This window comes from Pteronotus mesoamericanus, unplaced genomic scaffold, assembly GCF_021234165.1.
Source record: "Pteronotus mesoamericanus isolate MK-2021 breed Mesoamerican mustached bat unplaced genomic scaffold, CSHL_Meso_final scaffold_85, whole genome shotgun sequence".
NCBI classification, from domain to species: domain Eukaryota; kingdom Metazoa; phylum Chordata; class Mammalia; order Chiroptera; family Mormoopidae; genus Pteronotus; species Pteronotus mesoamericanus.
Window position 1 is genome coordinate 37,750,838 of NW_026555329.1, and position 25,444 is coordinate 37,776,281.

The 25,444-nt window shown below is 36.9% G+C and overlaps 1 protein-coding gene and 1 pseudogene across 3 annotated transcripts in view; one reads left to right on the forward strand and one right to left on the reverse strand.

Annotated features, from left to right (window-relative positions):
• RINT1 (RAD50 interactor 1) overlaps window positions 1-16,145 on the forward strand; it is a 35,540-nt gene extending 19,395 nt beyond the window's left edge. For 2 of the 3 annotated variants that reach the window (XM_054564644.1, XM_054564643.1), the window contains 11 exons: window positions 1,146-1,319; window positions 1,418-1,567; window positions 2,110-2,266; window positions 4,450-4,560; window positions 4,653-4,878; window positions 5,368-5,505; window positions 6,879-7,078; window positions 13,126-13,340; window positions 14,119-14,299; window positions 14,375-14,493; window positions 15,565-16,145. In XM_054564644.1, coding sequence (XP_054420619.1) covers window positions 1,146-1,319; window positions 1,418-1,567; window positions 2,110-2,266; window positions 4,450-4,560; window positions 4,653-4,878; window positions 5,368-5,505; window positions 6,879-7,078; window positions 13,126-13,340; window positions 14,119-14,299; window positions 14,375-14,493; window positions 15,565-15,757 — 1,864 coding nt within the window. In that variant the 3' untranslated portion in view covers window positions 15,758-16,145. The remainder of the gene's footprint in view (window positions 1-1,145; window positions 1,320-1,417; window positions 1,568-2,109; window positions 2,267-4,449; window positions 4,561-4,652; window positions 4,879-5,367; window positions 5,506-6,878; window positions 7,079-13,125; window positions 13,341-14,118; window positions 14,300-14,374; window positions 14,494-15,564) is intronic. The other variant, XM_054564641.1, reaches the window with a different exon arrangement.
• A 4,448-nt stretch (window positions 16,146-20,593) lies between these two features.
• On the reverse strand, window positions 20,594-22,303 carry LOC129062960 (eukaryotic translation initiation factor 2A-like; annotated as a pseudogene).
• Between the last annotated feature and the right edge of the window lie 3,141 nt (window positions 22,304-25,444).

Below are 25,444 nucleotides of genomic sequence, written 5' to 3' on the forward strand. Positions count from 1 at the left end.
GGGTGCCTGCCGGTGGAGAGCTTCAGATTTCCTGCAGGGCGTGGCCCCGGCCCTGAGATTCATTACTGAAAAGGTTACATTTTGTTCCTTATTCTTGGATGGCTTAAAATAGGGAATGTTATTTTTATCAAAAGAAACATTTCATTTTAAAATAAAATGTTTTGCTTTATGGAGCCCAAATGGTAGCTCATGGGCTGAATTTGTCCAAAAGATATGTTGAATTTGGCTTATTTTAAAGAATTTGAATAATTGGTTTGATTTTACATGAAAGTTTTGATTTCCTTCTCTAGAAGAATTTTAAGACTCGCCTTATTAGACCTACACTCCAGCATGGCAACAATTGGCTGGAGCCTTAGGATGCTCTGCTCCCCACCCACTTCGCTTTTTTAAATATAAGTTTGCAACCCTTGCTGTAGAGTTTACCTTAAATTTTATCTGGAACTTTTCTAACAGTAACTTGAAAGACCTGGAGTCTAACGTGCTACCTCCTTAAGTTTCTTATAATCAAGTTCAGCTGGGTAGAGTAGGCAAGAACTGAAGACTGCCTCCCTGGCCAGTTTGGCTCAGTTTGTTGGGCGTCGTCCCGCAAACCAAAAGGGTGCTGGTTTGAATCTTTGAATCGCATGCAGTTTCAGTCCCATCAGGGAGTGTACCAGAGACAAACGATTGATGTTTTTCTCCCTCTCTTGATCCCTTCCTTTATCCCTCCCTTCCCCTCTCTCTAAAAATAAATAAATAAAATCTTTAAAAAGGAATGAAGACTACCATATTTGACCCTACCATATTTGAAGGCTACCCACATTATTCAGATTAAGATACTAAAAGACATCTGTAAAAGGCAGATTTATCAGGAATGAGCAGTGCCTGAGGGAATGTGACCCAGGACAAATCTGTGCTATTGGGAAGAGAGGGGAGGGAATGGTGCAGGGAGGGGTTCTGAACGTGGGCCGCTGTTCTTGGAAGGGTGCCGGGTTTGAGGTCTCCTGGCTCCCAGAGATGTGGGTATCAGGTAAAAAAGTCACTTTGGCACAGTGCTTCTTTCTTCCTTGGAGGTACTTTCATATAACAGGGGAGGGAGAAGCAGGTTTTCTGCATTAGGAATTATTCTGAACTGCCTTTAAAGTTTGCTTTGCCTTGTTTTGCAGTGATAACATTCAGCAATATCTGATGACCAATAATGTCCCTGAGGCAGCTTCTACTCTGGTGTCTATGGCTGAACTTGACATCAAGCTTCAGGAATCATCCTGTACTCATCTTCTTAGTTTCATGAGAGCCACTGTTAAATTCTGGCACAAGATTCTCAAGGACAAGCTTACAAGGTAAGGAATTTACTCATATTTTATGATTATTACTTTCAAATGGTTATTTGGTAATCATTGTGTTTTACTGAAATATGTACATTGCTTTTCTGTTACAGTGATTTTGAGGAAATTTTAGCACAGCTTCATTGGCCATTCATCACATCTCCTCAGTCTCAAACTGTTGGCTTAAGTCGACCAGCCAGTGCTCCTGAGACATATAGTAACCTGGAGACACTATTTTGTCAACTTCTGAAACTACAAACCTCGTATCTTTGTTAGAGTTAAAACTTACTAAGATTTATTTCTCTAAGGTAGACTTGTGGTTAGAGAGTAAACTTTCTGAAAGTGGCTAACAAGCCAAATGGGAGTACTGGGTATAGACTTGATCTGTATGTGATCACAGAGTGGTGGCTTGTTTCTTTTCACAATGAATTGCACGTGGATGGGAGGGTGTGGGTCAGCCTGAATTACATGACTGACCCAAGTTGCATTCATAGAGTCTCTTGGGACAACAGAAAAAATGGTCCATTGGGAGGAAACCTATTAACTTAGTGATAACTTAATAAAATGATTACTTGAATGTTTTCTTACTACTATTTTTTACTGTAGGAAAGACTTACAGATTAATTCTAATAACATTTTTCATGCACTTTTTACTTAAGTCATATACAATGTACGGGTAGATTACATTTTATCTGTTATAATTTTTATGTAGTATATCTCTTTGTTGGAAAAATGTATTGTGTGTATATACATACATACATATGTGTGTGTGCACTTTTCTTTTCCCTTGACTTGACTATGTCAGAGATGAATTATTTACTGAGCCAAAACAACTTCCAGAAAAATACTCTCTTCCTGCATCTTCTTCTGTCATCCTGCCCATCCAGATTATGCTGACTCCTCTTCAGAAGAGGTTCAGGTATCACTTCCGAGGGAACCGACAGACTAATGTTATAAGCAAGGTGTGCTTTGCCAACTTTTGTCCTTGGTTTTTATTAATAGCAAATGTTAAGGGTTTCCATACTCCTGGTTTAAGTTAAAATCTGATTCTATTCACATTCCTGTGTTTTCCCTGAAGAGGCAAATTCCTGTTTTGTCACTGCCCTGCGCAGATGTATTTTGGGACTTGTGGTGCTACATTGTAGGAATCAGGACATTCATTATCACATCATCTGACCAGTTTCTTAAGTTTCCCCTTGGGTGTGCTGTAGCATTTGCTGCAACACTTTTTATAACTGGACCCACATGTAAATTGCTCCTTCAGGTTTATAAATAAATCAGAAAGTCAAAAGATAGTAGAGCATTAGCTTTTGAAGGGAGGTGCTGACACTAAAATGATTTGTAGCTCTGCAAGACAGAGTATGGGAATAAATGATGGCAATAGCTTGAAGAAATTATCAACATTTTAGTGAGGGACTATATTCATGTGTATTGGGGCATGTTGGTGAGATTTTTCTTTCATTTAACATAAAAAACAATCATATGCATTTGTTTTCAATGAAATTTGATACTGAGAATTATGAACTTGTTCTGGGAAGGGGGTTGATATTACCTTGTTTATACTTGCCTTTTGCTACATCTACTGCAGTGAAAGCCCAGAGGGGTTCAGTAAGTGCTTTGAATTAAATGTTAATAAATGCCAGATTACACCAGTTTTTGTATGTCATATATAAATGCACCTAAAGGCTTTATATAAGTTTTAAGGAACCAAGGGGTACACAGTTATGTTTGCATAGGAAGGAGTAGAGTGGCAATGGATTTTTGGTTCTCAAGTTCAGCTTGTTCTCTTGTATTAGGTTGACCAGAAATTTGTTCATTTTTCCTCTAAGGTGGCTCTAGTAGTGCTTAACTGTCTTTAACCTCATTTGAAATAATACTGTTAGATTGTATTGTGACAGCTGTCACATCAGCATGCATTAAACAAAACTTATCAAAATTGGTGAATTTTTATATAGCCATTTTAATATTGAAGGTGGAAGAAAATACACAACACTTGGCATATTATACTTGATTATTTCAAGAAAGGTTGAAACACATAAAAAGATTTGTGCTGTGTATGGAGAAGGTGCTGTGACTGAGTGAACGTGTTCAAAGGGGTTTGCGAAATTTCATGCTGGAGATTTCTTGCTGGATGATGCTCCACAGTCAGGTAGACCAGTTGAAGTTGGTAGTGGTCAAATTGAGACATGAATTGAGAACAATCAACGTTATACCATGCAGGAGATAGCCGACATAGTCAGAATATCCAAATCATTAAAGTTATCAGTGAAAATGAAAAATGTCTCTTTTATTTTATGGAAAAAACTAAATCGACTCTTTGACCAACCCAACACTTTATGGGTTTCCTCCTCTTTTGAGTGGCATGTTGGTGGAAAGAAGAGTAGAACCAATTAGTAAGTAGAGAGACAAAACAATAAACCTAAAGCTGCTGAGAGGTAGTAATAATGAGGTAAGAAAATTGTGAGTCATGTTGGCTGCTTTTTAAAGTGTGGTTCTAGTGATCCTAGTATTCTGATATTAAGCCTAAATTATGCAGCTGCTGAGATTAGAGATTGCCTTATTCATTTTTGTGTTCCTTACATCTGGCACACAACACAGATTTACCATTCAGTAAATGTTTTTGAATTCCTATCCAACAAAACTTGGAAGGTTTATATTGTAGAGTCATCTTTAGGGACAATTTAAAACGCTGCGTACTTTACATTTTCTTTTATATAATCATACCTGTTTTAAGGGATATATAATTTTTGTAATGTAAACCAGCCATTTTTTTTCTTGAATTACATTTTTGAAAAGAAAAAACAGAAGAAATAATGTTTAAAAATTATTTTGGAAAAGTCATCAGTTTTTTGTGATACTCATAACTTTATGCTAGGTTGTAAATAAATATGGCATTGTAAACTTATGAGTTTATTGATGTAAGCCACATTATTGGGATTTGTTGGAAGTACATTAGGAAACATTTGATTATTAAGCTTTGCGTAAATTGAAAGTTCAGAGTAGAAATTGTGTTCTTACGTATAGGAATTTTCAACTAATTTTTGTAAGTGCTATGCATATACAATGAAATACCATAGAGCCATTTAATTGTAACTTTCTAATTGGCATGACTAAAGAAGTCAAACTATTTTACCTTTTTCCTTAGCCTGAATGGTACTTGGCTCAGGTGCTTATGTGGATTGGGAACCACACGCAATTTCTGGATGAGAAGATTCAGCCAATGTTAGACAAAGTAGGCTCTTCAGTAAATGCAAGGGTAAGAGACTCAATAGTAAGCATTACAGTTTGAGTGTCCATGAATAACTTGTCATTTATATTATCTGATGCTTGCTCATGTATTTCTTTTAGCTTGAATTTTCTCGGGGTCTTGTGATGCTGGTTCTGGAGAAGTTAGCTGCTGATATTCCCTGTTTGCTCTATGATGACAATCTTTTTTGTCACTTGGTGGACGAGGTGCTGTTGTTTGAAAGGGAGCTGCACAGTGTTCATGGCTATCCTGGCACTTTTGCTAATTGTATGCATATTCTGTCAGAGGAAACCTGTTTTCAGAGGTGGTTGACCGTGGAGAGAAAATGTAAGTGCTCATGTGGCCCTTGGACGGGGAGAAAGAGCTCTTTTTGCATGTAGTTTTTGTTTTTTTTCATATAAGCATTTCTTGGTCAGGGTTTACCAAATTGCCTTCAGAGATCATTTCCTTTTCTTCACATCAAATGCTAGTTTTTCTGTAATTGCACTCTGCCTATTTCTAGAGTGTAATATTCAAGCCAGTAGAGTATATAGTTAACTGTTTTATAGACTTTTACATACAGTATTTCTTTCCTGGTAGAATCGTTTTGGATGCAGCCTGTCTAATCAGTATACCTATTTTGAAAATTTTGGGTACTGTTGCCAGGGAGAGTAATCTTATTTAACCTTAAAATAGAGCATGTTAAACATAGTGCAACTAGTAAGAGGTTGTGGACTTATTTTTTATAGAAAAATCATCATTCCTAAAAAACTGTGAGTTGAAAAATCAGAAATGACTATAACTACTTGACATAATTCTCTTTTTTTTGTATATCAGTTGCTCTTCAAAAAATGGACTCAATGCTTTCATCAGAAGCTGCCTGGATATCCCAGTATAAGGATATCACTGACGTGGATGAGATGAAAGTTCCAGACTGTGCAGAGACTTTTATGACGCTACTCTTAGTTATAACTGGTAAGTATAAGTCTTTTAAGATAAAACTTTGTTTTAAAAGTACTGATTCTTTCCATGGTACTTTTTCAAGTAGTTCAACAAAATTAATATTACATAGTAGTTATTATAAGATCTTTAAATTCAGTTTCTATTTTGGCAGAACTGTAGCATAATATCCTAGGTTTCAGATTTTTAATAATTTAAGATCTTAAACATTGGTATATATGAAGGGGAAATTTCTGAATTGTTACATAAAAACAAATAATTTGATTTTACTACGTGAATTCTCCTGCCATTTAGTTTGTATCTTTAGTAAAAGGTGATTGACCAAAATTTTAAATATTTCCTTCACTTTGATATATCAAAGATTACAGAAGAGTAGAATAAAGAGTAGTGGTAGGAACTCTTCTTACAGTGCAAGTATATCCTGGCCAGAGGGTGGCCTAGCAGCCTCTAGCCCTGGTTTGTCTGTAGCCGTCCACACTGCCCTATTGCAGGCCTTCTGGTTCTCCAGATGCCACCGAACCCTCATTACCACCATCCCCTTCTGTCTTGTCCACTTCTTAGGCCAGTATATATAACCTGAAGAAGTGTCATTCCAACCTAGTTAGTAAATAATCCCATATCCTCAACTTAAGAAAAATATTAAAAACACAAAACCAAAAAAATGAGAAAAAGTCATGTCTTTTAAAAAACTTTTTCATTAGGGAAATTTTCAAACATATACAAGTAGCATAATATAATGAACCCTCAGGTATCTGTAACTAAGACTTAAAATAATTAACACTTTTCCTGGCTGGGTAGCTCAGTTGGTTAGAGACCAAACCTGATACCCTAGGGTTGCAGGTTTGGTCTCCTGTCAGGGCACATACAAAAATCAACCAGTGAATGCATGGATAAGTGGGGTAACAAATCGATGTTTCTATCTTTCTTCTTCTCTCTAGAGTCAATAAATAAATTTTTTAAAAAACAAACAATTACCACTTTTCTATTTTGCCCCCCAACCCTTTATTTTTTTCTGGAGTATTTTAAAGAACATTTCAGACATCTTACCATTTCACCTGTAAATTCTTACATAGGTATCTCTTTTAACCTATCCTAGTTCCTCCTTTTAAAAAAAAGTCAGTTTTTTGAAGAAATGGAGTGAATTTTTATAATTATCTCATATGCCCTTTAAAAAATTGAAGCATCATTTATAATATATACAGTGAAAGGCATACATCTAATGTATATGGTTCAGTGAGTTTTGACAAACACATATACTTGTGAAACCCACATCCCTAGAAAGGTTAGAAATAGATCCATACTTGGATGTTCAGTTGATTTTTGACAAAGGCACCAAAACATGTCAATAGGAAAAGCCTGTAACTATGTCTTGTTAACTTTCTTCACAGACCGGTATAAAAATCTTCCCACAGCTTCCAGAAAGCTGCAGTTCTTGGAGTTACAGAAGGACTTAGTAGATGATTTCAGGATACGACTGACTCAGGTGATGAAAGAAGAGACTAGAGCTTCCCTTGGCTTTCGATACTGTGCAATTCTTAATGCTGTGAACTATGTCTCAACAGTACTAGCAGACTGGGCTGACAATGTTGTAAGTTAATGTGCTTTTATATTAAATAATACATTAACAGTTTGAACAGTTTTACCTTTTGAAATGTTGAATTTATAGCAAGCAAAAATACGCCCTAGGCAGAGTAAACTTATTCAAACTTAGGAGGTGTAGTAAAATACACATTTTTCTCAATCAACCCTTAAAATAGTTAAATATCCTAATAGCTTTGTAATTGGAAAAGATAGTCAACATTTCATGAAATAGTTGTTCATTGAATGAACCTTTCTTCTCTTTAGACTTTATACTTAGGAAATATTTATATATGGTGGTAATTGCCACCTCAGCAAAAGATAAGATTGAATAATGGCGTCAAGATCAATAAAATCCAGCACTTTAAGGAAAATACAATAGTTAACACTTGATACCTCTAGAATGCCTTCAAATGTGACAAAGTATGAAGAATTACAAAGATAGAAACTATTTTTAAACTTTTAATTATTTCATACATTAAATTATTTAATGTGTTATTTTAAATATATACAAGAGTAAATAGAATAATGAAATGAATCTGCAATGACTCTTTGCTTCATTTAAACCTCTCCTCCAACCCCCATGTTTGGTTATTTTAAAACGAATCTCAAATATCATACTTCTTGGTACATATTTCAAAAGATATCTCTAATAAAAGATCATTCCTTTTTGAAAAAAAATATAACCACATTACCCTTATCACATCCAAAAATTAATTAATTTCTTACAGTATTGGGAGATATGTTTTAAATAAACCTAAAAATCAAAACATTGGGTTCAGTTAAGTAATGTAAGGCCTTTTACGTCCAAGAATTTTACTTATCCTTCCTTTCTCCATGTAGATCCCATGCATCAACAGGTTCGGTCTGCCTAAATATATTTATTAAGCAGTAATTTATTTTTACTCTTCTCATTAATCTGAGGAATATATTGGCTGTCAGGACTTTGGTTTTCAGTATGTACCTCCTGGCTGGAGGTACATATTGAAAAACATACCGGATTTTCCAATATGTACCTCCAGCCAAAAGTGAAGAAATTTAGCCTTTATAACTTTATATAGATTAATTCCTATTTTAGATAGTAAAATGATCTCAGAGGGCCTCCAGGAACTCCTTCTTGGACAGGGTTCCCTAAGGTTAGGAATTGCTGTTCTAAGATCATCTGTGTGGATACAAACATCAGCTTAGGTTTTCACCAGCTTGTCCCATGAAATACGTTTTGTGATAGGAAGCATTAAGAGAAAATAAAGATGGTCATAAAACAGTGAAATATACATTAAATGGTGAAAACAGTAACTATACTGAGGATAATGAATATGAAGATACATTATAAATGTAAATTGTAATATATAATTATATCATGAAATGAAAATAAGAAAGTAAAATGAAAAACAGCTGTACTTAAACATTTGCATTATAGGGATCCCATCCCAGAAGTGGAAAAGAGAAAGGGACAGAAATTTTCTTTAAATAAATAATGGCTGAGCCCTGGCTGGTGTGGCGTAGTGGACTGAGCACCAGCCTGAGATCCAAAGGGTCACTGGTTCAATTCCCTCTCAGGGCACATGCCTGGGTTGTGGGGCCAAGGTCCCCAGCTGGGGGAGCAGAAGGAACCACACGTTGATGTTTCTATCCCTCTCTTCCTCCCTTGCCCTCTCTAAAAATAAATAAATAAATAAATAAAATCTTAAAAAAACAAAAACAAAAACCAAAGCTCTTCTTAAAAAAAGGAAAGATATAATGACTGAAAACTTTCCTAACCAGGGAGAGGAAGGAGATATCCCAGTCCAGGAAGCACAGAGAGTTCAAACAAGATGACATATTGTAATTAAAATGGCAAAAGCTAAATAGTCTTGAAGGAAGCAAGAGGAAAAAATGAAACCCCATAAGACTATAAGCAGATTTCTCAGTAGCAACTTTATAGACCTGAATGGAGTAGAAGGATACCTTTAAAGTGCTATAGAAAGAAACATACAACCAGAATAATTTACCCAGCAAGGTTATATTCAGAATTTAAAGAGAGATGAGAGTTACTGGCCAAAAAAAACTAAAAGAGTTCATCACCATTAAATCAGCTTTACTGGAAATATTAAAGGGTCTTCTTTAAGCAGAAAGGGGAAGACCATAACAAGAAATATAAAAATATGAGAAAGAAAAAAATATCTCATATGTAAAGCCAAATTAGACATGAAAGAAAGCTACTATGAAGGTCAAAAGAAAAAAGTATAAAACTCAAATTACAATGAGTAGTTAGGAGATGCAAAAAGATGTAAAACATGGCATTGATAACATAAAGCATGGAAGGGGAAGGTTGTCCCTACAGAATATATTGGAACTGAAACGTCTATTAGCTCAAAAGGGACTGTTACAGATATACATATAAACCTCACGGTAACCGCAAACCAAAAACCTACAAACATACAAAGAATGAACAGAAAGGAACCCAAACAAAATAAAAAAAACCCAGCAAACCACAAGGGAAGAGAGATCAAGAGAAGAAAGGAACAGAGGAGAACTATAAAAACAGCCAAAAAACAATGAACAAAATGGCAATACTTATTGATAATTACTTTAAATGTAAATGGGTTAAATGCTCCAATAAAAAGACTTAGAGTGGCTGAATGGACTAAAAAACATGACCCATCTATAAGATTAATTAAAAAACAAGACCCATCTTACAAAAGACTCATTTCAAATTGAAAGACACATACAAATTGAAAGTGAAGAGATGGAAAAAGACATCCCATGTAAATAGAAATGAAAAGAAAGCTAGGGTAGGAATACTCAGAGCAGACAAAATAGACTTTAAAACAAAAAATGGTTTAAAAAGACAAGGAGATAACAATTATAAAGGGGTCAATCCAAGCAGAGGATATAACAATTGTAAATATCTACACACCCAACATAGGAGCAACTAACTATATAAAGCAATTGTTAATGGATATAAAGGGAGAAGTCCACAGTAATATAATAATAGGGGATTTTAATATTTCACTCACTCCAATGGATAGATGATCTAAACATACAATTAATAAGGAAATAATGGCCTTAAATGTTACATTAGATCAGATTGACTTAATAGACACTTACAGAACACTTCATCCAAAAACTGCAGAATACACATTTTTTTTTTAAGTGCACATGGAACATTCTCCAGGATACATCACGTATTAGGCCAGAAAACAAAACAGTCTTCTTGAATTTATTGGAACTGAAATGTCTATTAGCTCAAAAGGGACTGTTACAAACGTTATGGAACGTTTCAGTTCCATAAATTCAAGAAGACTGAATTCATATCAAGCATTTTTTCCAACCACAGTGGTATGAAACTGTAAGTCAACTACAGGAAGAAAACTGGAAAAAACACAGATACATGGAGACTAACATGCTACTAAACAACCAGTGAATCAAAGAGGAAATCAAAATAAGAATAAATCAATAAAGGGGACAATAAATAAGGCGGTTTACTCTTGCAGGGGGGAGAACAATAGAGGAACATGTTTTAAGTTTTAGCCCAAAGATAAAAAAAAGCTATAATAACAATATCTGTGTGCAGTTTTTCAGTAAGGTGAAAAGAAACCAATAATTTTAACTAAAGGCTTAAAAGGACCACTTTAAAAATGTAATAGGTAAGGTGGTAAGTTCATGGTATATTAAGGAAAATGTAATTTTTGAGTGTGCCGATATGAGTCACAAAGTTAAACAAGGAAAATTAATTTAAAATTTCTGTACATTGTCAAATCTTAATGCAATAAAAAAATAAAAGCAGAAATGACATAGGAAGTCTAGAAAACATGAAAAGAATGTACCTTAAATTATGAATTTATGACAGAAATTATAGTACACTGCTAATGTATTAAATCATTTGTTGTACACAGGAGAAATATTATGACATACTGCTAAAACAGACAAAGAATGTATTTCTTTACTGTGAAGTGAAAAATAAAAAGTATCTTAAATATGGGGTTATAAGCCAAAATAAAGAGGAAACAAAAATAAATATACTAATAACAGATAGAAACAAAATAAAAATCAAACACAATCATAGTTTATTTTAGTCTGTACTCTTATGCTGTAACAAAAAAAGGTGACAAACTTTTTTTTCCTACAAAAATGTTAGCTGAAATCTGTGTGCATAATATCATTCTGCCAAGTAAGGAAAACAAGACAAAATATTTCACAATTACTATTCCATATAATTATTTCAAAATGAGTACAGTGTAGAGTGTCATGATCAATGCATTTATCTTTATAAAGTCAGCTAATCAGAATACATTAATTCTTTGTGTTCTTTTATGTGTCATATTCCTAATTTTAGTAAGTGCTTTATTCACTCAGCCCCCACACTGCTCCATTTTCCACTAAGTTTTTTCAATAGTGGGAAACAAATCCTCATTCTTGATTATTGTGCCAGATGATTTAATAAAGAAACTCATTCAGGGAGAGATTTTTCACTCTGAAATATTTGTGGAACTTCATTAATTTTTTCAGTGCCTTAGCCTTTAACAAAGATGAATTGGCCATCATTCCTATCCACAGAAAATTAACTGATGCTGAAAATCTCTTTCTGATGCTGAATTAACTGTCCCTCTGTCAACAGAGAAGTAACCAAATTTTAGAGTTGACCGTTCAAGGCATGAATGAATTCTATGTCCTAGTTTGTTATTATGGTACAAATTCCATTTAATATCAAAGGTCCTTTAATCATCTTCATAATTCTCCAGTCTCAGAATGCTTTAAATAAAAATTATTAAAGCTCTTGTATTACATACTTAGAAAAAGAAAAAAAAACTGGACAAGAGTTCACCTTCCATTCATTTAGATTCTCTACTAATAGCTGTCTGTCCATTGCCACTCTGCCAGGCCTGACGTGTCCAGCCTTTCAGAATTAAGAGTTTTTCAGGGGTAGGTGACAGACACCTGATTCATAGACCTGAGTGGGAAGCGGGTGGAGTGAGAAAGTGAGATATTTGTGTAACTCAAAGGATCAGGCATGGCTGCTCTAAAGTTGTTTTCTGGCATCATTCTCAGACATGTTCTGGTAAGTGTGGCCTCTCACATATCACTGAAAAATTATTAAGTGTGGCCATCCCCAGCCCCCTATTAAATGGACATTAGGTTCTTTTTAATCTTCTGCAAATATCCACAGCACTATAGCGCAGAAAAAATAACACTAACTTTACCTAAAATACCACTGTAAAAATGACACTTTAATTTTTTTAACTCTTAAATCTGCTAGATTTACTACAGCTTTAAATCTGTCTAGAAAAAGTGAGGAGTACTTAGGGAAGCACGGTAGCCATTGGGGAAATGCAAATCGAGACCACAGTGGTATACCGCTTCAGACAAACTAGGCTATCATAAACAGACAAACTTACGCTATCATAAGAAAGACGTAATAACTGTTTTTGGCATGGATGTGGAGAAATTTGAATCCTCACACATGGCTGACAGGAAAATAAGATGGTGCCATAGCTGTGGAAAATAGTTTGGCAGTTCCTCAAACGATTAAACATACAATTAATATGATCTAGCAAGTCTACTCTTAGGTACATACCTAAGAGAAGTGAAAATATATTCTCACAAAAACCCATACACAAATGTTCATAACAGCATTATTGATAATAGAAAAAAAGTGGAAACAACCCAACTGTCCATCAAAATGTGGTATATCTATATAACAGAATATTATTTAGCGATAAAAAGAAATAAAGTACTAATACACATTACAATATGGATGAACCATGAAAACATTAAGCGAAAGGAGCTAGTCACAAAGAACCACAAATTGTGTGATTCCATTTATATGAAAGGTCCAGGTTAGGCAAATCCACAGAGACAGAGTGGGGAGGGGTGGGGGGTGATGGCTAAGAGTGTGGGGTTTCTTTTTGGAGTAATGTTCTAAAATTGACTGTGGTGAGAGATGTACAAATCTGAATTCAGTAAAAGTCACCAAACTGTACACTTTAAATGATTGAATTATATATGAGTTATGTTTAAGGCTGTAAAAAAAAAAAAAGGATCTTAACAGATATGTTAACATATTTTTGCTTTCAGTTCTTTCTACAACTTCAACAGGCAGCACTGGAGGTCTTTGCAGAGAATAACACTCTCAGTAAATTGCAGCTGGGACAACTAGCCTCTATGGAGAGCTCTGTCTTTGATGACATGATTAACCTGTTAGAGCGTTTAAAGCATGACATGTTGACCCGTCAAGTAGACCATGTTTTTAGGGAAGTTAAAGATGCTGCCAAACTGTATAAAAAAGAAAGGTAAGTCCTCTGTATTTTCTTATAAGTCAACTCTCAACTCCAGTGTGGTAGAAGTTATAAGATGGTATATACAGTCAGATTTCCAAGGTATTTAGGTAGCACGGAGTTAGGCCTTTTGCACACCAAACTTTTAACTGTTTCTGATGGAAGTCTTTCTAAAATATATTCATTCTTAATAAGAATAGAGACCATAATTTAACCTTCAGATATGTCTGTAAATACAGCCTGTTGATGTATGATACGGGTTGAATGGCCCAGCCTGTCACCCATTTTAAAAAGTAAGTGCTCCTCTCCCCTCTGTGCATGCTTATGTTGTCCAGTTTACCCTCCTGGCGTAACTCCTGTGGACGCCTCTGCCTTCAGCAGACTGAGCGCCTCGCCAGCAGGCAATCTCTTTGCTTTAGCACAGTGTGAATCAGTTTGGGAGTATTATTAGTCCATTTTGCTGAAAATTATAGCATAAAATAAGCTGGTGTCTTACATGCTAATATGTTTTACATTTTAACTTCTATAATTACTTCAGTAAGTCATATTTGGGAATTTAAAAATTTAATCTGTCATCCTCATTTAAGAGTATTTAACTGAGAGCTAAAGTGTAATTATAGGTATATTTATTTTCTGAGAGAGTTTCTAATGTTGGGCTGTCCATCTTACCTAAAATGCCCCAGGACAGTGCACTTCCCCAAATTTAAAATTTGTTAAATCCTTAAAAATACAAAGTGATGAAAAATTTTATGGTAAAAATTAACGTGCTACAGGCGATGCTGTTTTTCCCCAGGTGGCTGTCCTTGCCGTCTCAGTCCGAGCAGGCAGTCCTGTCCCTGTCCGGCTCGGCTTGCCCCTTACTGCTCACGTTACGAGACCGTTTACTTCAATTGGAACAGCAGCTTTGCTTCTCTTTATTTAAAATTTTCTGGCAAATGCTTGTAGAGAAACTGGATATATACATCTACCAAGAAGTAAGTAAAAAGCAGACTATATTTTGGGGCTGTGATGATAAAGGCAACTGTGATATGAATTAATCTTTGTTTCAGATCATTCTTGCTAATCACTTCAATGAAGGAGGAGCAGCTCAGTTGCAGTTCGACATGACTCGGAATCTTTTCCCTTTGTTCTCCCACTATTGCAAGAGACCAGAAAATTACTTTAAACAGTAAGCTCAGTATTTAACAATTGATTTTGATATATCAAATCATTAGAGGAGGTTAATAACTTTTTTAACAACTTTAGGGTTCCAGTGATGTTAAATGTATTACAGCATCAATTAAAATTTTTAAATATTTATTTTGTATCAAAATAATACACGGTGGGCCAAAAGTAGGTTTACAGTTGTTCATATGGGAAAATAATACAATAATTAATAATACAAAAAATAGACTGTGTTTTGCATACTCATAACTGTAAACCTACTTTTTCCCCACCCTGTATAAGATTTGACCCATTACCCCCAAAATTCACCAGAACTGATATAAATTATACATTGGGCTTTGTTTTCTAGCATTTGGTGTAATGCTCAGATTTGCTTATTATTGGGAAATAAATAGAAAATGAAAGCAAGTACAGTTCTGCCATAGTCAATTAATATAGGAAATTAAAAATATGTCTGGAACCTAATAACAGGCTAAGTATAAAGAAAAACTTTTGTTTTTAAACATTTGATATTAATTTTGGTTCTAAGTATAATTATACATGTATATAAGGAGAATTCTTAGAAGTATTTTTTAGATATTATTGATGTAAAATTTAAGTTGTTTCAGGTGTTCCTGAGATTATAAAATATTCTTTTTAAATTTATAAATGAAAGATTATTTTTGCTCGTTTCAATATGCTTACTATTTGCTTTATTTGTAGTATTCTACCTTTCTACTGCTTTCATTTCATATCTTAATTTTCTCTTTTCCCATATCCTAATCTACCTAAAGTTAACAGAATGTTAATATCAAGTATTATATTTTGGGAAGTAATGTATACATAACTGAAAACAGTGATCCTATTACTTTATATTAATCTAATGAAATATAAACTCTGTACTCATACATAGTCCTAATATGTTAAAAGAACCAAATAATCCACCCATAGTTTTTATTGAGGGCACATGGTCTAGCAGTACAGGGAAGCTCTTTAGTTTCTCAAAATGAAATTGTTACAGAACAATGTGGGTGATAAAGATAATGGAGATTTCATTCCCCTCTGGCTTTTTTTTTTTTTTTTTTTTCCCAAACAGTGTAAAAGAAGCCTGTATTGTTTTGAATTTGAACACTGGTTCTGCTCTCCTTCTGAAAGATGTCCTGCAGTCAGCTCCCGGGCAGCCTCCTGCCACAGCAGCATTAAATGAACTGGGGATTTACAAACTGGCTCAACAAGATGTTGAGATTCTGCTTAATTTGAGGACACACTGGCCTAACACGGGAAAATAATGCATTCTTTTTTTGTTTTCATTTTTTTTTCCCCTTTTTTGAACAAGAGGAAGCCAACTGGATTAAGTTTGATTGGATATGATAAAGTTCCAAATTAATGAAACTGGATAACTGCAAACTTCATAGAATCATTTATTATCTTTGACTTACAGTGTTACTAAAGTGCTGACCATATTTCCTGAGATCTTTTGTTCCTAAGAAAACAAAAACAGAAAACTCAGAAGCCATGGAAACTCAGAGTAATTCCATTTACAAATATAAATGCTGAATATGTATTGAATAAAACACAGGAGCAGAGACAATAAATTATAACCAACTTTCAACTTCCTATGTTAACTGAGGAAGACTTGTGGATAATCAAACGCAGCAAATTTAAATAAATTTTTAAAAAACCACTTTAGAATGCATGTTTATAATTGGAGTCCCTGTATCTAGTTTGGAAATTCACCATATTTCTCTTAAGAAAGCACATTAAGAGTTAGTGACTAAAATAGAACTGTTCTCATTTTCCACAAATGTCCTTCCATTTAAAATACTTCCTAGCTCCATTCCATAGGCACCCTTTACTTTTGGATGAAATATTTCAGGCCACAGCACGATGCTTCAGTCTTCTCTGGGGTAGGGAATGTGATTAAACAATTTTTGTTTAATATTTATGTAACTGATGATGAGATGGGTATCTTATAAATCCTCAGTGAGCAAAACTTTTAAACAAATTGAGTTGGATTAACTAGTCTTTCTTCAACTACCAAATTTCGTTCCAATGGGTTTTTCCTTGATTTAGCATTTAGTTAATACTTTTTATGCTGTAATACTTCAAATCTAAAATTGTCAGTCCAGGGTGCAGCCTGTACTATTGAGAAATATTTATTTTGTGATAAATTATTTTGAAGAAATTTTGGGAGAAATTCTATTACTCTGTATTTTATACAGAGATTTTCAAACTAGTATATTGAACTCAAAGTTTTTCTGTTAGTTTTCCTAGCAAACTGGGGGCTTTTGTATTGCTGGGGTTTCCCATTGAAGCTGCCTCAAACTTCCTAACTCCAGCATTTTCTTCCTCCCTCCTCCCCTCCCCAAGCTTAGGGACTTTTCTGTCAGCTCTCCCTGTTCTCCTTTTCTAGTCAGCTGAAAGTCCCTACCAAAAAATAGGAGCCTGTTTTAAAAGGTATTAATTGTACTTCAAAATCATGCCATATTCTTTAAATATTACTCATGAGGAAATGAACTTACACTTCATGCCTGAATTTATCCAAAGTTATTCCATGTCCATCATCTTTTAACACTTCTTCTGCGGCACACAGACCCAGAGTATTTAGGGCTGTAAAAGTCAGAATGAGAAGGAAAATTTACCAAGTGAATTATTTTCAGCTAGAGAAAGTTACACAATAACTACTAATTATTACCTCAGTTTGTATTAGACACTGACCTTCTTTGTACTGCACAAATGATATAGTTCCTTTATTCGAGGTGTCCAACATCTCAAACATAGCCACAATGTTAGAGTGATCCATAAAGAAAGGAAACGCCACCCCTGTTATTTTGGCAAGTCTCAGTCGTTCCAGTAGAGATACTAAATAGTCTCTTGGTTTATCTGTAAAAGAACAGCCCCAATTCTTTCTGATACGAAATTAAAATATGTCACACGTGGACATAACCATTTAACAATTATTAAGTACCGATGGTTCGAGGCCTAGCTTGTGAGAAAGGTAGGATATTGAAAACTTAATTGCATACGAGTAATCTGTGCTCTACGACTGATTATTGAATAAAAAAGTCGAGAGACTAGACCTGGGTATTTTATCAAAAAGCTCTTCTGGTGATTCTAACATGCAGACAATCGAAAACCCCCAAAACTGAAACAGCATGATGCAGGGAAGCAGGTGCCCGGATGGAAGGGGTAAAATATAAATAAAGACTCAGATTAATATAGTCTTCCAGTTAGGAAGCATAAATATTCATTTCTAACAAAAGCAGCATTTTGTAGAGGCAGGAGAGTGCATGCGCGTGAAGGCGGGCGGTTTTTGGGAGGGACGCGGGCGCGCGTCGGGACCCGCGTACCGGAATTTCCAGGAACCGCTGCTTGGGGGGAGGCGGCTGGGACAGAAAACCGAGTGGTAGGCAGGACCTTTACCTGGCCGGAAAAAGAGCAGGGAGCTGGTGAGATAGTTCAGCAACTCCATAATCCGATGTTTTTTCAAATAATTCCTGGCCTGGAACTCCCTGCTGCAGTGGTGACTGGGGGCCTCCATCACTCCGCGTTGGCCGTTGCTAGGCGTCCAGAGAGCGTCGCGGCAGTTCGACTCCGCCTCTTCCGCCGGCGCGGTCACGTGGCGCTCCTGCCCCGGGCTGCGGTCTCGGTTGACACTCTACCTCACTCCGCGGGTTGTGAACGGGTGCGGGGTTCGGGGGGCGTGGGCCAATCGCGGAGACCTGAGGGAGGCTGGTGCGGCTCCTGCTGTGGGCGGACGCCTTCCCCCTCAGTCCCGTCCGAGGGCTGGGCCTGATTGTCTTTTCCTGTACTCAGTACTTGTAAGATCCAATGAATGAGACCGCGCGTGTTTATAATACAAGATCAACTAATAGCAGAAGGAGTTTGTGTAATTCTGGAGATGGCCATCGGAGAGTCCTAAGTAGCATCTTTGGTGCGAGCAGGCTGCAGCTCAGTCCTAGCAGTGCGGCAGAAAGGTAGCCTGTGTTTTCTACCCGATTGTGGGTGACGAAGCGTGGCTGGACCCTGGGCTCCAGTATCTGCTCGCTGCTTATCCGGGTCGCGTCGGCTAGTCTTACTCGGAAGGGTCACCGAGTAAGGTGGGATGCCGGTGGCTAGCAGGGCCTCTACTCAGCTGTTGTTATAGCTGTGAAACAAATCTGTCCTTGTGGGCCGGCTTCTGAAACCTGTGCCCTTACCCTTCCACCAGGACAGGCACTTCAAGAAGAGGAAGGACAAATGACCACTAACCGTATTAAAGTATTTTCAATTTCTATGAACAAATTAAAACTACAACAACAAAGTCACTTTACATCTACCAGACTGGTAAAAATTAGGAAATTGAACAATTTCAAATGCTATAACAAAACAGTCTGTGATGGTGGGAGTATAAATTTGTAAATTAAAATATCCACTTTGGAAAACGATTTGGAATTATCTTGGTAATATAAACATGTTTCTACACTATGACCCAGAAATTCCACTCCTAGAGCAACTATTGTATATGCATACCAGGACATGTGTGCAAGAATGTTCACAGCAGCTCTGTTCATAATAGGAAACACTGACAACAGCCCGAAGGTCATCCTAGTAGAATAAAGAAACTGTAGTATAGTACATAATGGAATACAATAAAGCATTGCAGCAATGCATTGTAGCTACATCAACATTGTCTCAAGAATGTACACTGTATAAATCAATCTATTTAAAGTTAAACATACAAAAATAAGCAATATATTGTTTACAGATTGAAACATACATAGGAAATGTTAAGAAAGGTAAGGGAATTAATTATACACACAAAATTCAGCATAGTGTTTGCCTTGGAGGTGAGAGGAAAGGGAATAGGTTTATATAAGGCGACTTCAGGGATAATAGTAATGGTATTCGGATTTTTCTTTACCTGAGTGCTGGGTACACATGTGCTCATGGGTTGTGATTCTTTATATCTTATGTATTTTGTAATTCTTAAAATCCACTCAGCATTTAATGATATTCTTAAGCAATGGAAAAATTGAGGATGGAAAGGGAGGCCAGAAAGTCATTGCCAGGAGACTGAATGAAGACTGAAACAGAAGAAGGTAGCCAAGGTGCTGGGGATATGGTGGGGGCTGAATCTTCAGACGTCGGTCCTACCCTGAGAATTCTGTGCCCTGACACCTGGGAGAACCTGAGGGGATATGATGGCTAGTGGTTGGGACGTGGGCACAAACTTGAGCAGAGTGTTGCCGGTGAATGTGGGGTTCTTGCAGTGTCGCAAGGAAAGCGTTCCAGGAGACCTTTGTCAGCTCAGTACTCTTTCACGACACATCTCAGGCAGCCGGGGGCCCCCAATCTCCAGTTCCTCAGGAACTCATGCTAAAGAGAAGGGTCCAGATGCCACCTAGTGGAGTCAGCTATTCTCTGCCGAAGTCATTTCTTAAACCAGTTTGGGCTTAATTAATCCTCTTCATGAACATCATCATCCTAACACTTCTTCCTTCTTCTTTGACTCCTTGCCCTCCATCTCCTATTATCACTGATCCTTGTAGTGGTTTGGGAGAGTGACTCCGGTGGAAGGCATTACTGCAGTGGTTCTAAATCAGGCCTGCACATGAGAGCCACCCGAAGTCCTTTAAGAAGCGCTGAGGCTTGGGCCCCGTTCCAGGGCCACAAAATTGAATCTCTTGCAATAGGACCTGAATATTAGGAGTTTTATTGTTGTTGTTGTTTTGAACAGCTTTACTGAGATATAATTAACATTTAATAAACTATTACGTTTATTAATAAGTACCTATTTAAGCTATACTTTTTTTAAAAAGTATAAAATGTCCTTATTCATTTATATGGTAAATAATGTTCCCTACTAAAAAATAATATTTGCCTTTTATTTGTCAAGCTTAGCTAGAAAATTCATGAGTCTCTTTTTTGTATCATATTTTAAAATAATATAGGATGCATGATGCAAAAGTCGATTTAATAGACATTATTAAATAATTTCACACATATGCAGAATCTTGGAAAAACGGTTAAAATTATAAATGAACATTAAATGTGAGCACATGAATATTTCGTATACCCCGGTGAACTTAATAGAAGATACATTTTCACTGATTTCTGGTATTCAACTTGCTTTCTGAGAATCTTTAAATACCCAATTCCAAATCTTCCAGCTCCTAGAGAAGGGCTTTCTCTTTTTGAATTTTTTCCTACTGATTTTTTTTTTTCTAGCAGTTTTCTAGTATTCTAGTAGCTGCTTGTTCTTTCGTTTCTTCTTTAGGTTCTTGGTTTTTTGTCTATCTCAGGTTCTCCAGAAGCTGCCTGAGAGACAGCATTTTGTGCTACGCTCCATGGGGCAGGAGAAGGTGCCACACCTAGACTCTGGTCACTTCTTGCTTCCTGCTTGCAGCTTTCTTAGCTTCATGTTTACTTTTATTTTTAGGGGTTGTGTTTGATAATTGCTTAGTTCCTGGTTGTGGTTTCATATTCTGAGATGGTTCCTCCTCATGCAGTTTGGAATTGGTGATTGGTTCATTTATTAAAGCTGAGGGTCTGTAAGCTGTTGCAGCTCTAGGTCCTTCCTTGGGTACACCACTTGGAACTGCCTGGTAAGTACTGTTTTTTGGAAACATTCCATCTAAAAATGACTGCCAAGAAACCTGCCATAATTCCACATTTGATGGCATATCGTACTTGTGTAAGACAGAGCCATACATAATGCTAAACCCCATTATTAACATGTAACCTGGGAGCACAAGTGCCTGTTAAAATACTTTCACCATCTGGGCACCAAGCAAAATATGTAGACTCAGGGGCCACTGATTTAGAAATGTTTGTAGTTTTTTTTAACATCCTACACTTCCATTTGTCTCCTCAGATTCCCACATCCATCCAGTACTAATATGTGCCCATGAGGGCTGTAGTGGGCTGCAGTATGAGGACCAGCTCGAAAGTCAAACATAGGATCACATTTCAAGTTGAAAATTTAAACTTGAAGTTTGCTTTGGCAGGCATAAAACCATAAACAGCACAAAACTCAGTAGAACTGGAATTCCAAACTACATCACAAATGGAGCCACTTTTTGGTATTTGAACTACAGCATGTACTCTGTTGCAATGCAGTACAGCATTTGTTCCCCATAGCAAGTGCCTATCTTGTCAACATCTGTACTAGCTACTACCAACACAGCAGTAGCCTTTTCATTCCTTGACATTGTAACCTTATCCACCTTAAAGAAATGTTATTGGTTAAAGCTGCATGAGGTCCATTAAATTTGGGGTACTGATATAATCTAACAAATAAAGGTGAATCTTAACTTCCTGGAACATAAACAGCCACCTTGCATGGCTGGGGTCCAGCTGATAACACAAAATCAATTTTTTGCAAATGCAATTTATTTGCAATGGTATTGAAATTGTTATTTTCAAAGAAGTGAACATCATTGTTAACATTTTGGGCACAAGTAGTTTCATCTTCTGACCAATTTTGCATCTTTTTCTGAACGAAAGACTTCAAACATATCCCAGTTTTCACACCATAAAATTGTAGGTTGAGAATCCCAACTGTGCCATCTTTAGAAGTAGTGTGAGGCTGCCACATTGCCAGAGCAACGTTTTTTGGCAAAACTCAAAGCAAACTGCCTTTGGGAGGCCAAAGGAGTGCAGTAGTCTTTGTTAGTGACATTGATAATACTTTTTCTCCAATGCCCCAGGCAAAGAAGGTCCCATCCTTACCTTTTGCAATTTTCCCCAGATTCCCTTGGCAACACTGTGCTTTCTGTAAAATGTGGCAGTCCATTCACCATGTACAGTCCTTCTGGTCCTCGGACTGTTAGGAGTGGTGTGGATGGCACCATCTTGTCCCAGAAGGTAAGGTGTACTCTTGATGTGTGTTTGTATCCATGAAATCATCACTACATTCAAGGTAAGGAACATATCCATCACGTCCAAAATTTCCCTGTGCCCCTTTCTAGTTCCTCCCTCACCCTACCCCCTCAACTATCACCAGGCAACTACTGGCCCGATATCTTTAGCTATAGATTAGTATATATCTTCTAGAATTTTATATAAGTGGAACCATATAGTATGTACAATTTTTGGGGGGGTCTGGTGTCTTCCACTCAGTAATTTTTTTTGACATTCACTCATGTTATTGCATCAATCAATATTGCATTCCTCTTCTTTGCTGAGTAAGAGTCCATGGTGTGGATCCTCCAAAATTTGTTTATGCATTCACACACTGATGGACATTTGTGTCGTTTTCAGTTTGGAGCTTTTACAAATAAACCTGCTATGAACATTTGTGTACAGATCTTTGTGTGGACATATGATTTCATTCCTCTTGGGTAAATAACTAGGAGTGAGATGACTGGATCATATGGTAGGTGTATGTTTAGCTGTTAAAGAAACTGCCAAACTGCTTTCCAAAGAGGTTGCACCATTTTACATTCCCAGACTGGTAGTTATTTAGGGCTTTGCAGGTGACCCTAGCAGAAAGCTGGGACTGAGACCCAGCACTATGTCAAGCTGTGAGGACTGAGTTGAGGGTCTGGAGGAGATGTTGGTCAAGAGTCTTGAGAGTCTAGGAGCCCCCAGCTTGTGCTTGGTATTGTAATGCCACAGTGAACCTCAACCCAGGACACCGGAATCTCCTAGGGAGCCTTCTGAAAATACCATGTCTGCCTCTTCACCCCTGGGAGAGTCTCATGGGATTGCTCTGGGGCAGGGTTCCGGGAAGGAGGGATGCTATCTCAGGCATCACAACTTTTTAACAGATTCCTGGGTGGTTGTAGGGCACAGAATGGCTAAGTGTCCTGATTTGCCCAGGATCATGGGGAAGAGGGGTTTCAGTGCATGAAACTTTCAATGATAAAACTGGGAAAGACCCAGATCAACCTCTCACTTGGACCACTAGCATAAAGAGTTCAGGCCTTGGTACCGGACAGACTTGTCAACCTGCCTGTCGACCTTGAAGTCATAGCTCAGGGTCAGTGCGTGTGTTTGCGGGGGGCATGTATAAAAGGGGAAGTGGTGGGCGGGGGGGCCAGAAGAGACTGTGAGCCGATTCCCTCTCTCTGTTTTCCATTTCAACCAGAGACAAGTCAGAGGTGCCTCAACCAAGAGTTTTGCTTGCTTTTAAAAATGAAGGGAAAAATATAAAGCACATTTTTTTTTCTGAGAAAATATATGGTGAGGCAGCGTAATGTAGTGGCCTCTGGTCAGACTGCCTCACTTTAAAAGCCAGTTTTACCAGTGACCAGTAATAACTGTGTGATCTTAGGCAAAAGACCTAAATTCTCTGCTTCAGTTTCCTCTAAAACTTGATAAAATGAGAAGGGGGAAATCGTGACTAAATATTGTCTCTATAATAGTCTCTATATAGACTCTCTATAATGTCACAGACTGTCCTATTTGGTTTCTCATTGGAAGATTTTGGGGGGGGTACCATTTCAGATTTTATATTTCAGCTTTAAAAAAACTATAGGCTCTTCGTTCTGTGTGGCAATGCAGGAGGAACTGAAGGTATATTTAGCATTCAGTGACTCCTAACTTAATGTGGTTGACAAGTGCTGCTTTAAGAAAACAATGTATAACAAAACCAGCTTTACCCTAGACTAATTGTGATAAACGAGAGTTAAGTTCCTGTGGCATCTCATCAACATTACATGGAAATGATGTTGAATGAAATGTTATTCAAGGACGTGCTGTATACTTAATGTTCTCATGCAAATCATAAGAGAGATGTAAGTTTGGAACCTGGTAATTTTATTCTTACCAAGCTATTTAATTGGTGAGCTTCATTTTAGAGTTTAAGAAAAAAAAAATCAAACCCAGAAGATAGTCTAGTAGTGACACCACATTAGTCTTTGTGTTAGGTAGGGCTAGCACCAGAGCTGGTTTCAGCTTTGCAGCTGTGACCTAACAGGTACACAGGGTTCTGTGGAACTCAAGTCTCAGAAGTTACAGCTCAGTCTTTGAGAAATGGTAACATTTTATTACCTGAGGCAGTGCTAGATCTACCTAGAAGCAGTGTCCAGCCTTTCCTAAAAAGGCAAAAATGCTAAAAACATTTTTAAACACTAACTTGAATCCATTTTACAAAAAATGAAAGTGTAGAAAATTTTGAGTGGCCACAGTACGAAGGCAGGCAGGAGAAGATGGGCATAATGGGTCAGGTGCTACAGTACCCCCTTTACAGCACTTTATTAATCAAAGAAAATTCTGAAATAGTTTAAGACTCACGAGCAGTTTCAAAATAGTACCGGGAGTTCCCATGTACTCTTTGGCTCTCCCCAATGATAATATCATACATAACCATGTACCATGGTCATTGTCAAACTAGGAAATCAATGTTGGTGCAATACTGCTAACGCAAGTGTGGACCTCATTTGGATTTCACCAGTTTTTAAATGAAGACCCTCTTTCCCCATTCTGTTTCATTTTTGAGGCTGCTTCTGTATTTCAGAATATAATATTATAAACTGAGTCTAAATTGAGCTTCCATCACACCAAATAAATAAATAACCAAATGGTTAAGCTTTAATTAGGTCCGGCAAATTGAAACCCTGAACAAAATTTATGAACGACATTCTTTGAGCTTTCTAAATTGTTGGTATGTCAGATGACCTCAGGTGATCTCCTATTCACCCCATTTACGTGGGGAGTCAACGATCCTTTTGCAAGAGGCTTCCCCTTTTACTAGTTGTGGAGTTTGACCAAATCACTTGAACTTTCTAAACTTTGCTTTTTTCCTCTGTAAAATGAGGGTAATAATCTCACCTACTTCATAGAGTTATTTATGAGAACTATATTGGAAAAGATGTGAAACATAATAATGTTATTAGTTTACTGTTACTACTACTACTACTACTACTACTACTACTACTACTACTACTACAGCCATCACCAGCATCAGCATCAGTACCACCGCAACCATGGTCAGGGGAATTCCTGTCCTTTCAGTTGCTTTCTTGATGTTAGAGCAGCTTAGGTATGAC